The sequence below is a fragment of the Corvus kubaryi genome, unplaced genomic scaffold (genome assembly GCF_017639235.1).
Source record: "Corvus kubaryi isolate FWS band 111438036 unplaced genomic scaffold, C.kubaryi_AGA036_p1.0 37357, whole genome shotgun sequence".
In the NCBI taxonomy this organism is placed as follows: Eukaryota; Metazoa; Chordata; class Aves; order Passeriformes; family Corvidae; genus Corvus; species Corvus kubaryi.
The window spans coordinates 7,634,927-7,649,380 of record NW_024581117.1 but is presented as its reverse complement, the minus strand read 5'-3'; the positions used below and the strand labels follow the sequence as shown (position 1 = coordinate 7,649,380).

The 14,454-nt window shown below is 43.7% G+C and overlaps 1 protein-coding gene across 1 annotated transcript; it reads right to left on the bottom strand.

Annotated features, from left to right (window-relative positions):
* Window positions 1-550: 550 nt before the first annotated feature.
* Window positions 551-10,303, bottom strand: PHAX (phosphorylated adaptor for RNA export). Its single transcript, XM_042033615.1, has 5 exons — window positions 10,173-10,303; window positions 6,865-7,484; window positions 5,417-5,537; window positions 3,523-3,606; window positions 551-2,474 (listed from the first exon to the last, which is right to left on the bottom strand). Exons 1-5 carry the CDS (start codon window positions 10,266-10,268, stop codon window positions 2,205-2,207), a joined length of 1,191 nt encoding a protein of 396 aa, XP_041889549.1. The 5' UTR covers window positions 10,269-10,303; the 3' UTR covers window positions 551-2,204.
* Window positions 10,304-14,454: the final 4,151 nt, after the last annotated feature.

The window sequence follows — 14,454 nt, the reverse complement described above, 5'->3', positions numbered from 1 at the left end:
CCAGGGAAAATAGAGAAAAACCACAAGGTAAGAAAAGGTCTCTTAGACATCGGGAGGAAACTGAACCATGGAATCTGCTGAGTTGGAAAGCACCATCCGGTCCAGCTCCTGGCCCTGCACAGATGCTCCAACAATCCCACCCTGTGCTTGATCAGAGAGCACTGTCCAAACACTCCCTGAACTCTGTCAGGTTTGGTGTTATTGCCACTGCCCTGGGGAGCCCATTCCAGTGCCCAACCACGCTCTGGGGGAAGAACCTTTTCCTATAATCCAACCTAAACCTAAAGCCCCTGACCCAGCTTCAGGCCGTTCCCTGAGGTCCTGTCACTGGTCACCAGAGGGAAGAGATCAGAGCTGCCCCTCCTCTTCCCCTCCTGAGGATTCTGAAGACCCCAGTGAGTCTCCCCTCAGTCTCCTCTTCTGCAGCTGAACAGAGCAAGTGCCCTCAGCCCCCAGGCTTCCCCTGCAGACCCTTCCCCATCCTCACTGCCCTCTCCAATAGCTTAATGTCTGTATCACCCTTTTGTTAAAGACAACACTTCACACACCGTTTCAGTACTCTTTGCCTGGGAAATCAACCTTAGAAATATTAACATTAAAAAAATACACAGTGCAAATTACATAACAATAAAAAAACTGCTTAAACCAATGTTACAATTTGCTGATTCTATCCAGAAAACAGTTAAGACATATCCCCAAGCAGTTCCCAAAACCAGGATCAAACGGTACAGTGCCAAAGCAATTGAACAGCACAAAATTCTGTTTCCCTTACAAAAGTCACCGGTTCACTCTGACCATCACTGGTTAGGAAAATTAATGAAAAAACAAGAAATTTTGTTATTTCAGCAAGAGCAAATACTACCAGCAAAGGCATGCTGCGCAGCTGATGAGTAACTTTTGAACAGTCAGGAGCTCTGACACATGAACAGAAAGAAAGCAGAGAAGTCAAAACTCAGATTTAGTAAGGCAGGTAATGGAATGTGCTGTTACGTGTCAGAAGTGTTTCTTCAAATGCTGCAATCCTTTAAATGCCAGCTCTTGACAGTCCTGAATTGCTCAATCTAATAAACTGATTATGTGTTTTAGTGACACACTTTCCTTCTAAAACTCAAGGACTCAAAGGTGAACAAAATTTATGTGCAAAAGTTGGGTTGAATAGTGTCTAGTCACAAAAAAAAGCCACAACTAATTAGTGACAAAGTACTTGAGACATCATACATACCAGTGTTGCACAAGTTCTTCAGCTATATTAAAAAGAACGTTCAACATAAAAATTGTTTTCAGCTGAACTAACCAAGTACACGATAGTTTTCTGCATCAAATAAAAAAAAACCAAAAAATATCCCCTGCAAGAGGCAGCACAGAAAATCTTCTGCAAGCTACACATTACCTCACCACACAAAGGAGGAGGACAGAAACAAGAACTGCAGGGTAAAGGGTTTATATCTGCATGTACAGACTACAGACCCTTGAAGGGAACACAGCTCAGTAAAATCTCACTACTCTGAAAGCTTTCAGTTGTATGTGTCTTCAAACAAAAAGATCTGTGGAACTTAGGTGTGTGTCTAATCATGGGAAATGTTTAGACAGAACAGGTAGGAAGCTCAAGTCACCACTGGAATAGAAAGGATAAAACTGCTACAGAAATCTGAAACATACATCGCTCAATACTGCTTATTTACAAGGTTGTTATTCAAAGGTCACTGACCACTAAAGTTTATTTCATGAACCAATCTGTTCTTACAGGTCTTAATCCTATTAATACTGCTGGTTTTGTCAATACACTGCCACAGTAAGACTATATGATCTTTTATATCAAGACTAAATTTATAGTAAATTTAAATTCATCTGCAGTAAAGAGCATTGCTCACTTGATGACTTTGTGTGCTTCAGCAAATTAAATGAGAAGTACTTGGTTAAAACATAGCTTTAACTCCTAAACCTAACATGTGACTAAAAACACTTCCTAAGGAACATGGTGACGCAGGGCTGTTATCTAGAAAAATCTTAAAAGTTTCTGAGGACTCAGCAAACAAGTAACAGGACAATTAAAAGTCTTTCACGCTGTTAAATTTAGCTAAGAGTTACATCCTGTTCTTCAGCATCAAGTATTCCCCACGCTTCCAAAACAAGAAGCCATGGGATTACAAGAAAGGCTCATTTAACACGTTTCATAGAGGCTCTGTTATCAAGAATATTAGTGACTAAAATATCTCCAAATCATGGGCATTATCAATTTCAATGGTATCTTCATGTTCCATCTTTGCCTCGTGGTGCCCCTCCTGCAGGTCATCCAGGGAAGCCAGAGCCTCGTTTGTGTCACTGGCAAAAGTCTCACGGGAGGCATCGTCATATTCTTGCAGGTTAAGCCCCTTGATGGCCTTCTTCATCTTCTTCCCCAAAACTTGTATCCTCCTCTTCTTGGCAGCTTTTTTGTTTTCATACTCCTTTTGGTTTTCCAGATAGAATATTTCCTTGAAAGAAAAAAAGTAAACAGCAACAAAAAAAATTTTCGCATATTCATTTTACTGGTATTTCCTAAAGAAAATGTGAAGTGATAAAAAAAAATTACAAATACTGGTCAATATTTAACTAAAGTACTTGTTATTGAGAGCAGAAGAAGGATAAAAGACTGCACTTAAGGAAGAGGGTGGAACAGAAAATTTCTTTTGTAATAGTGTAATGTGATCAATCTTGCAACTCGTTAAATTTTTTGTGACCACTGTAAGCTATGAAAAGATGTTGGTCTTTTTTTTCCTGTTTCATTTTTCTCCAAACATAAAACAAGAAATCACAATGTATGTTGATTTGGTTCTCAATTCCCAGTACCAGACCCCAGAAGGGTTTACAGAGTGACCTGTAGCCACCTACCAGCAAAATAAAATACTTTTTTTTTTTAACAAAAGCTCTACTAAGTAGCATATACCACAAAAAAGAAAAAAAAGTTGGTATTTTCTTCACTCAGTTAAAACATCTCAGCGAAATAATGTTTACAAGCTTACAAAACTGATTTAGAGAGCACCACACATGAGCCCAGTGAGCAATTCAGATTAGGTTTAGACCATCAACTGATTTAATGAGAAATTCTGCCTGGTGCCACAGTTGGAGCTATACAGGACAGAAATATTCCATTAAGAGACCTGCATTCAATCCATGCACAATGACACAGAACTACATGGGAAGAAACACAACATGGATAGCTTTGCTGTAAGGAACACAAATATACAAATTAAGGAAAATCTAAGGTGTACCCATTCAAAATCTACAATCTCATCTTCATCAACAGGTTTTTTTGACTGGCAACATGCAAAAGTGAATTCCCTCTGCTTAGAGTTAATGGCAATTCTACAGTTTTTGGGTAGGTCTTTTATTTTTTGCCTGTATTTTGAATGTGAAAGCCTGGTCTCAGTGGAATACATAGTTAAATTTGCTAGAAGGTACAGAGTTTCAACTGTGACATTTCTAACAGGAAAAAAAACCCCACAAAACCAGAACGTACACTTGCACTCCTGACATTTTTACCTTGATTTGTTCTTCTTTGATGCTTGGTGTGTTCTTCAGCAGGTTTAAATAAACGCCCCCAGGTGTTCTTCTCCTGGTGCCATTCTTAATAGGGAGAGAGGAAATTAGGAACAGCAAGCTTAATGGTAAGTGTTGACAAAAAATAGCTTCTAAGGCAACACTCAGTGTTGAGACAAAATAAAACCAATTTAAGTTCTGTGTGTGTCAAGTATCACATGAAAAAAGCCCTGGCTATGTCTCATTTGTGAGTGAATTAGTCATACGAAGGTCAACAACCAGCCTGCTAAATCTGGACAGGAAAATTATGAAGTTACAAAAAAAATTTTTATCACTTCACATTTTCTTTCCAGAACATAATGCTAAATAAAACCACACACTAAACCTGATTTTGGTACGAAGAAACAAAATATGAATAATATTCTAACTACTCTCACAGCTATCTGCAACAAGTTTAACTACTCGAGCACTCCTAACACATAAGCCCAGTAAAATGTCTAAAATGAATTTAATAAAATTATGCTATCTCAGGGGTTTTTTTTTATAATTGTGCTCAGAAATGCTACAACTTGTGTTATCTACAGGATTTTGCAATTCTGCTGAAGCCATAGGAAACACAACCTGTACTTTTAAACTCCCTCCCCACCACACAGACCCAGCAGTTTTTAGCGCAGCAGCAGCAGTGCAATACTTAAAGCATGGAATGGGCTCAGCTTTGAAACCTCTGTAAATTTTAAGTGCTAATTATCATACTATTATTCGATTAAAATTTGTAGTATGAAACACTACTTGTACTCCAGTAAAAACTGGGTGACACCGTGCAAAATGCGATACTTTCCTGCCAAATAATATACTATACAATCTAAAAAATTCCAAGAACAGGGAAGGTCAGGTTTTAAGTAGGTTCTTGAAACAGCACATGTGAACATCTTTTTATCACTTGCATTTCATTTGTCTTTTGTGATCTGCCTTTCAAAGAGTGTACTCTGATCTGCATCCAAAGCCACCTGTGCCACCAGGAGCTGTGTCCCTTCATCTCCTCTGTGAACAGTTATTAAATTATCTTTCAGGACATGCTTCTAACACAGTGCATCTAACACAATGCTTCTAACACAACTGGCTAGCTGGAATTTGTTGCCGTTACTTTTTTTTGAAGGAGAGAGGTGGTGGGTTTTTTAATTTATTTTGGGTTTTTTTTAGACTGTGTCCTCCTACTTGTTCTTCCCCTCCTCTCTGCTTCTGAGTGATGGACCTTAAAAGACATAAATTGTAATCAAGTGAAAGTATTTCCTGGTTCTCACCCACTTTTTCCTCACCCACAGCTTTTCTCATCCACTGTGTTTTATGCACTGAGGCTCAGTATTTAACAAGAACAAAAAACATGCCAAAAATTGGTAACTTAAACATGGGGTATAGGGTTCTGACCATGATTTGCAACAGAAATCAGTGCTCAGTTTTGCTCTGCTAATACGCAAGCCAGTGGTTCCCTAATAAAGCCAAGAGCTTTCCTTTTGGGAGTTACTCTGCAAATGGAATACTGGAAATGCTGTTTTTTATTCAAGCTTGAGGATCTTTCAGTCCTGAGTCTGTGAGAGAAAGATCCCGAAGAGAGCCACAGTAACAGACACAACATTATCCCTGCAAATCAGACACCAACCTCAGCACAAGAACCTGGGTCATTTCCAGGTTCATTCCACCTTACTGTTTGCTCAAATCCTGCTGGAAGCTTACATGAGTGTTTATTGAGGGAGTCTCGTGGCAAGGGAAGGCCACAAAACTCCAGGAGACCACGTCCAGCTTGAGAGACTTGCATCAGCACTGTGTGAATATTCTACAAGTAAAAGGTTGTGCTGCCCTCCCCGCCCCTGGCAAACCCACAGGATGGCATTTTCCTTACCACGATGAACAGTCCACCATTCTGTTCCACTTCAGCTGTTTCCATCAGCAGCTCAATGGCTTTTCTCTTCCCAATTATTTTCACTACTCGAGCAATTAAGTCTTTCTTTGGCTCACAAAGTCTGAACAGAGAGGAAAAGAAAAAGCAGCACATTTACTGTCAGGATAATTTCTCGAGTATAACTGACTGTGGAACTTCCACAATGAATAATTCGTTTTGTGCTGAGGATTCTATGCATTCAAATGTGTTTAAATGGTTTATTGAATCAGATTTCAAAATACTGAGCTTCTGAGGGACGTTCTTTCCCTAAAGCAGGCATTTTTAAAACTTGTTTCAATGAAAATGCCTTGAGTGGTTATTTTTCTTCTACTGATCTGTGAAATATCAAACCAAATATGAAACTGCAAAGACCTGCATAAACCTCTGAAATCAAAGTATAAAAGCTTCTTGTGCATTTAACAGTTAAAATTAACTTTTTACAGTTTAATCAGCAACTGGAGAAAATGGGAAGTGCAAAAGTTCCCCTGTATCACGTGCCACTTTTAGACAAACCTACGTAACAAAGAAGAAATCAATTTGTTGACTGATCTATGATAATCTAGAAAAAGCAAAGAAAAAGCAAACAAACAAAAAGAAAAAATTACACTACAATCAGAACCCTATTGATACAGCTCAGTGCCACCACTACTACAAACATTTAGAAAAAAGAGGCTTCTGTCCTATTTCAATGAAGCTCTATACAACAAAAAGGAGTTTATTGCAAGAAATATGCTCAAAGTTTTCAAAATAATAAATGAGAAACTACCCAGAACTGTTAACAGCATTAATAACTGTCTAATTGCTGTAGCATTGCCAGATTCTGAAGTAATACCACATGTATAAGAACAACAATGACAAATTATCCCAGGTTTTATTCAAATGTCAAGCTAACTGTCAGTAAATTGTCTTGCTCCCTACTTAACATAATTTTCTTCCCTTGGACCCCTGAAAGAGGAGTGTGGCAGTTTGATTCCATCCAAAACACTGCACTGCCCACGTTATCTCCAGTTTCAAAGGTTTAGAACTTGTAAAACAAGATTTTTGTGTGACCACAGCATGTGTGCATTGGTGTCCAACTCCAACCAACCATGGGGTATTTCCCCAAAAAAGCCACTACTAAACCTGTATACTGAAAAGCAGAATTTTTCCTTGCCACTGTTCTCAAATAACAAACCATCCTGGTGTCTCTTTAAATAAAAACATTAAAAATTCAAAGAAACAGGCAGTATTAATTGCATGTTTCTACAAGATCACCAGCCACAGTGATGCATTTTTATCCCAGGATTTTGGAAATGCTTTTCATGATCTGGTGTGACACCTTATTTAGCAGCAGGGGAGCTTTTCCCCCCTCTTCTTTCAACCAACCACCAGTACTTAGTGAAGTGAAAACATACCATTATTAAACTCACCTATAAGCAATTTCATCTGCCACTTTTTCCTCTGAATCTTCCTCTGTTATCTCATACCTTCCCTTGTATTTCATCTCTTGCCTTTCGCCCAGTCTATCTCTCACGGGCCGCTTCCGTTTGAGGAAGCCCTGCCCGTTTTCCTCCTCTGCTGGCAATGCCTTCTTGTCATCCTGCATGTACTCATCCAGCTCTTTGTCTAAAGTCTCTGCCTCCTTCTGCTGGGCTTCCTTCATTAGCTTTTTAGCCAGCAGGTAGTTGTAAGTCTCGGACTGCCTGCTCCTGTCAATTGAGCCGTCCATGCCCAGAATCCCAAGCTCAGTGGCAACCGCGTCCTGGTTCTGCTCCTGGAGCACTGCGCCCCAGATGTTGTTGACCTTCTTGCCACGCAGAGCAGTCTGTTTCTGGTGGCTCTGGCTGAGCTGGAAGGGCTCAGGTTTGGCAGGGGAGAGGTTGAAGCACTTCTGCCTCTTTCGCTTCCACAGGCAGCTGTCGTCGTCAGAGTCGGAGCCGCTCTCCTCGCTGGAATCCACGCTCTTGGTGGTCCTGTAAGGAACACTGGGAGCACAGGATGAGATGCTGCTCTGGAAGGGCCTGCATGAATCACTGCCAGCGTGTGGCTTCTGGAATGAAAAAGTGAATTGAAACCCATTATTCATGAAAATTAGAAGAGCTATCAAGTCGTCGATTAGCTAAAATACATAATTCTAACCCATGTGGCCGTGCAGTCCTCCACCAGCATCTCCTGGGCCACAGCACAGGAGCATCCTTTGAAACTCCTGTATTTTGAGTGTATGAACATGAAACAGAGCATGGCTGACACAGAAACACATCAGCAGTCACTCTTCTTAAGGCAAACTTTGCTGAGTGAAAATGATTATGAGACTGGAAAAGTAGTGAATATTCCCAGACTGGACAAAGACACAACATACACAGCAGCTCTAAGAAGAGAAAAATACCAAAACAAAAGAGCAACCTACCAGAGGTTTGTCTAACAGCAGAGCAGTTAATAATCTCGCTGGAGTTTCAAGTGAGAAAATCAAATGACCAAAAATAAACCCCAAAACCAAACCCACAAAACTGGGATGCTGCTCAGACTAAGAGTGTACTGTGATCCTGGTTCCATCAGGACAACACCCGACCAGCTTGGAGACAGCAGGACCTTACAGAACCACCCATTTTTCCTCCTTTAAACCAACCAGACACCATGGATTAACTACAGCTAATTAATTAGAACAAACACCCCCACCAAAAAATCATTCCACTGATACACAAATACTCAAGAAACACTCTTGCTCATAATTCCAGTTATTCCCTGAGTGCTTTCTTATCAAGTTATATGCTGTCCCATGATCTTTCAAAGTAAGATCTCTTCCTTCACTTTCAGGTGAAGCGAAAAATTCTTTCTTTAGCCTTACTGCTTTCGTCAACATGGGCACTGCTTCTTCTTTCTCCAAACACCAAACAGAAAAGAGAAGTATTCAACTTATCACATTATAAAATACAAACCTTTAACTTCAAGTATAATACCAAAACCAGCATAAATAAAAAAAGACTGAACGCTTCTGTAAGAAACTTATTTTGTGCTTCATTTCTCAGAACTATACTGCAAAGATCAAAGTAACTGGAGAAAATATAATTCTTTACACATACAGTGTCACACACTGATCTTAGTTTGAAATCTTTTCCTTTCTGTACGCCACCATGAATACCTTATACTCTGAGTACAAATTCCTCACAGAGTAAATTCCTCATATCCTCTGAGAACCCCACACCGGTCTGGGTTGGGAGGGACCTTAAAGCCCATCCACTGCCACCTCCTGCCACAGGCAGGGACAGCTTCCAGTATCCCAGGCTGCTCCAAGCCCCAATGTCCAACCTGGCCTTGGACACTGCCAGGGATCCAGGAGCAGCCACAGCTTCTCTGGGCACCCTGTGCCAGGGTCTGCCCACCCTCACAGGGAAGAATTTTTTCCTAGTATCTGATCTAAACCTGCCCTCTGTAAGTCTGCAGCCATTCCCTGTGCCCTGTCCCTCCAGCCCTTGTCAACTGTCTCTCTCCATCTTTCCTGCAGCTCCTTCAGGCCCTGCAAGGCCACAGTGAGGTCACCCCAGAGCTTCTCCTCTCCAGGCTGAACAAGCCCAGCTCTCACAGCCTTTCCTCCCAGCAGAGCTGCTCCATCCCTCTGCTCATCCTGGTGCCTCCCCTGGCCGGGCTCCAGCAGCTCCAGGTCCTTCTTGTGCTGGGGACCTCGGGCTGGTGGCGGGGGGGACATAAGGGGGAAACCCCGAGAGACAGAGGGACAGTGCTGGCATCTCTACCCAGACACGGAGAGATGCGGGAGAGCCGCAGGGCCACGGGGCTCGCAGTGCTCGGAGCTCTCTCGCGTGGTCACCCAGCGGCTCGCCCCCACTGCCCCAATTGTCCCCACTGCCCCCACTGCCCTCATTATCCCCACTGCCGCCACTGTCCCCACTGCCCTCATTGTCTCCACTGCCCCCATTGTCCCCACTGCTCCCACTGTCCCCACTGCCCTCATTGTCCCCATTGTCCCCACTGCCCCCATTGTCCCCACTGTCCCCACTGCTGCCGCTGCCCCCACTGCTGCCGCTGCCCCAATTGTCCCCACTGCCCCCATTGTCCCCACTGCCCTCATTGTCCCCACTGCTCCCACTGTCCGCACTGCCCTCATTGTCCCGATTGTCCCCACTGTCCCCGCTGTCCCCACTGCTGCCACTACCCCCATTGTCCCCACTGCCCCCATTGCCCCCACTGTCCCAATTGCCCCCATTGTCCCCACTGCCCCCACTGTCCCCATTGTCTCCATTGTCCCCACTGCTCTCATTGTCCCCACTGCCCCAACTGCCCCCACTGTCCCCACTGCCCCCATTGTTCCCACTGCCCCCATTGTTCCCACTGCCCCCATTGCCGCCGCTGCCCCAATTGCCCCCATTGTCCCCACTGCCCCCACTGTCCCCACTGCCCCCATTGCCGCCGCTGCCCCCATTGTTCCCGCGCGCGCCACGCGCCCGGCGCGGGAGCGGCTCCCCGGGGAGGCCCCGGCGGCACCAGCGCAGGGACAAGCGACAAGCCCCGGCAGAAACCACCGGCCCAGGGAGAAGCCACCAAGCCCCGGGAGAAACCACTGGCCCAGGGAGATGCCACCGAGCCCCGGGAGAAGCCACCAGCCCGGGAAGCAGCGCTGCACGCCGGTAAAAGCCCCTCAGGCGCGTCCTTCGCGGCCTCCCCGTCCCGCAGCCCCCGGCCCGGCGCCCCCCGGCCCGGCGCTCCGGCCGCTGCCCACCCTCACCTGTCCGGGGGAGCCGGCGCCGGGCATGTCCGAGTCGGAGCCGGATAGCTCGCCGTCCTCCACGTCGCCATCCATGTCCCGCGGCTCCTGCGCCATGTCCCGGCGGAAGGGCGGAGCGCGGTGGCGGGGCGGGACAGCGCGTCCGTCCGGGGCGGGGATGCTGAGGGAACGGCCCGGCCGCCGCTCCCCCTTCCCGGCGCTGCGCCGTGGCGGTGCTTCGTGGTGAATGGAGATAAGGCGTTATCGGTCTTACAGCGTGTGGCAGGCGGGTGGTGGGACCCGGGGGCGTTGCGGGATGTGGGATGCGGCGAGCTTGCCTTAAGCCGGGTGTTCTTTGGGGTGAAACCCCGGTGTGCTTTCAAGCCTGGTCAGCGAGAAAGAAGGTTCGTTCTCGTCAGTGGCGCAGGCAGCAGATGCATCCCGTAGTGAGGGACATCTGGGAACTAACAGGCTTTAAGGATGTAGTAAATAAAGGTGTGGAGAAGACACGGCTAAGAGGGAATCCATTAATGCGTATAAATAGTTCCAAGGCAGTTCGTATAAGGGGATGGTGCCAGAATCTGTTCAGTGGAGCCAGTGACAGGATGAGGAGCAGTGGCCATAAAGTAGACCACAACAAGTTCCACCACACCATGAAGAAGAATTCCTGTCCGTGGAGGGGGCAGAGCCCTGGAACAGCTAGCCCCGAAGGTTGTGGAGTATCCCCCTCTGGAGACATCCCAAGCCCAGCTGGACATGTTCCTGTGTCACTGCTCCAGGGGACCCTGCCTGGGCAGGGGGTTGGGCTGGGTGAGCTCCAGGGGACCCTTCCAGCCCCAACCATTCTGTGGTTCTCTGTCAGTGGAACAGGGAGCACTTAGCATCCCCTCCTCGAGGACATCTGGGTGATGAACCTTTAAGGTGATGGCATTATTGTATGGTGATACCAGCGCTCGAGGTATTATTAATTACTGATTGAGAAAAAAAAGAAATCCAAGCAGATATATCATGATTGTTCAGCATGTATCAGCTGATGGATAGGTACATTTTAACAAAAATAAAACAGCACAGGCAGTAAATCACTTCTACTGGAAATATCTTTATGCATTTGACTCCAGGAAAACAAAAAAGCTGTGATTTTTCAGGGAAGAGATACATCACAGCTAGGCATTTAAGGTCTTGGTGATGTGGGCCTGAAGACCTAATATATTTAAGAGAGGCACTTTTTCACTCTCACCATTAACAGGCCTCTTCATGGACACTGTTTTTCCTTTATGAATTTTAGACCCTCTTACCTGAGGACTTCAAGCTGTCAGTGCCTCATTCGAAATCCCTTAGCTGTGGCCTAATTGGATTTTCAGTGCTTGGACACTTAATTGCAATGAAAATCACTGGAGGATAGTTCTCATTATCAATTAGCCATCCTCGTTATCAGTTATCCAGTCAGGCCTTTGAAAACCCTGCTTGACATTTTTCTGCACATTTGGATGGCTGCTTTCCTTAAAAGTTTCACTCCTGGCCTTAAATTTCCTTTTGTCATCCCTTGGAAGAAGAAAAGGCACAAAGCTGAAGAAAGACCAGGAACAGTTAAAGCTCCTTCCCTGTTTGGTCCCTCATGAAACTCCTGTTGTGGTGATTCAGAATTATTCAAGAAATCCAGTGAAAATGAGATAAATTGTAGGGTGCTTCTTTCTGTGCTGTTCTCACCTGATTTCCCATTGCATTTAATGATGCATAGCACTTACTAATCACATCCTGTTCTGCAAAAAAGCTGTTTTTCATCATATTTCCAATTAAATCATATCTGTGGGATTTCACTGGGTCATAGGGAGTTCCTGGACTGAGGTCAAGTGGAGCTGTGGAACAGGGGAAATTTAATCATCCAGTAACTCACATGAAGGAGTTCTCTATGTCAGCATAACCTGTATGTGAACAAAAACTACAAAAAAACCCACCACAACTTTCAGTTTAACTTCGGAGCAGTAGTTCATTTGGGCACTTCATAAAATGTCCAGAAGCTGGCCCAAGAAGATAAATCAGATAACAGTACCACTTACTCAAAAAAAAAAAAAAAAAAAAAAAAAAAAAAAAAAGAAAAGCCTATTGATTCACAGCCCGATATCTGGATTTCCTATATGAATATTTTGTATTGAGATATGTCTTCCCACCTCCATCTTTAATGCAGACTCAGCTATAAAGGACATTTTGTTTTCCCACTTCAGGCATAGTAGGGATGGTAGGCCAAGACCCTGGCAAAGGACAGAGAAGTTCTTGGTTAAACACTAATTTCACTCATGGTCTCCTTGATGTCTCTTTTTGCACACCTTCAATTTTCCCCTTACCAAAACCAACTGAGCTGACAGAGAAAGCTTAAAAAACACATTGAGCATATCACCTTCAGAATATCACCTCCAGGTATGCTCAAAAATCATATAATTAAGTGGAACAGAGAGCAATCCTGGTTTATGGCAGCTGCAGCTGCTCTCTGTTGTGCTACTGCAGTTTGGTGTGACTGGAGCCTCATCACTGTAGGTCCAGGTAAGGCTCAGAAGATCCATCTCTGATTGCAGCAGGTTTATTCTGAGAAGACAGAGTTCCACCGAGTTTGTAGCAAGTACATTTCATGTCTGTGAAAACAAAGTGTGCAGTATTTTTTAAACCAAGTTGAATAAATCATGGAAAATTACTCCCTCCCTGCTCCAGTGGATGGTTCCATATTTCTTGCAGCTGTAAGTGACTTTGTTTGGGATTCCTTGTGACAATCCCTATGGTTGTTTACCATTTCCTGGCTGCACAGAGAGGGTGCACAAATTTCAGAAAATGTGACTGAATTAGCTGATTTGTTTGTGAAAACCATTCTGTTTTTCGTGCCCTAATGAGCAAGTCAAACAGATGGAGAATATTTATTTCAAGGCATACATTTAATTAAAGCAACCAAGGTCGTCATGGCTTCTTCACCTCATCATGAACTGAATTCACAATAGAAAAGACTCTTAACTCCTCCAGGATTTTTTTTTTTTTTGAAAGAATTCAATTGGTGGTGATAAGACTAAACAATCTGTTCAGCAGCACAGTATGTCCCAGCCCAACAGGATGTTCACTTGGAAAGGGTGTTATTCAGGAGCACTTCTGCTCCTCCGGTTGGAGCTGAACCTCTTGGAGGGGTGCAGTAACCTGAAAATTCTTTTCATCTGTGCTTCCACTGGATGAAAGCTGGGTTTAGTTTCCCTGAAAAAGTGCAGAAACTTTTCAGATAATCACAGTTATGTGTCATAAGTGTTCATCCTCCCACTCTGACTCCAGCACTGCAAATACCTGTTTTTAAAAGCCATGAATTCCTGAGATGTAGGCGGTGTGCCAGGGTGTTACATCCTCAGTGTGGCTTTGAAACAAAAGCAAAAACATTCTCAGTGCTTTTTTTTCCAACAGGATTTGTTCAATTAAGGACTTCTTGGTTTTAGAGCTAATCAAAACACTTTAAAAAAGCCCGAATGAATTATACAAACATACAAATATCAGTAACAAATACCTGCATTAAGAGAAGACTTTTAAGATGCAAGTTAGTGAAAGTCAAACCCTTCTAATGAATTCATAATATGCAATTGTGAAATCCTGGTGAAAATTAAATCCTTTAAAGTGAAGGAGATGAATATGCACACAGGCACAAGAAGTGCATGTGAAACCATCTCCTGGGTCCTCATAAGGAGAATTTTCAGGTCTTTAGGTACAGAGGGGTAGAGGTGTTTCAATGCTGAGTAGCTCTTTGGTGTGTGTGGGTTTGTTTTTTTGGTTGTGGTTTTTTGTTTGTTTGGTTTTTTGGGGGTTTTTTGTTTGGTTTGGGGGTTTTTTTGTATTTTGTTGTTGTTTGTGGGTTTTTTGTGTATTTGATTTTTTTTTTTAATTTTTTTTTCTGGCTATCCTACTCAGTTACAATTAACTGGCAGCAAATTTAATTAATCCCACCAAGTCAAGTCTATTTTGCCTGTAAAGGCAGTTGGTAGGTAATCTCTCTGTCTCCATCTTAATTTTATTTTCTTTCCTTCACCTGTCCTTCCCGTGGAAGTGATAGAGCACTTGGGGGCCAGCAAAGGTCAACCCACCACATAAGTCAGTCTCAGTCCAGATCTCACTTAGAACTCTTATTTAATCAGTAATTGGCAGTTTTTCTTTTTACATTCAGTATTTTCTTCCTGCCACATCTCTTAGTACTATTCACAGCATTGCTGTCCTTTGTGGCTGTAGGCTGAAAGGCTGCTTAAAAAAGAGTTTAATTGGAAAGTTCTGAGAAATAGAAATAAGTTCT

Bases quoted from the DNA above. Each gene is read 5' to 3' on its own strand.
- PHAX (XM_042033615.1), bottom strand. From the start codon at position 10,268: ATGGCGCAGGAGCCGCGGGACATGGATGGCGACGTGGAGGACGGCGAG. The intron at 5,538-6,864 runs GTGAGTTTAATA...CTCTCTGTTCAG, and splicing joins GCAGATGAAATTGCTTATAG to ACTTTGTGAGCCAAAGAAAG. The intron at 3,607-5,416 runs GTAAGGAAAATG...CTCCCTATTAAG, and splicing joins ATGGTGGACTGTTCATCGTG to AATGGCACCAGGAGAAGAAC.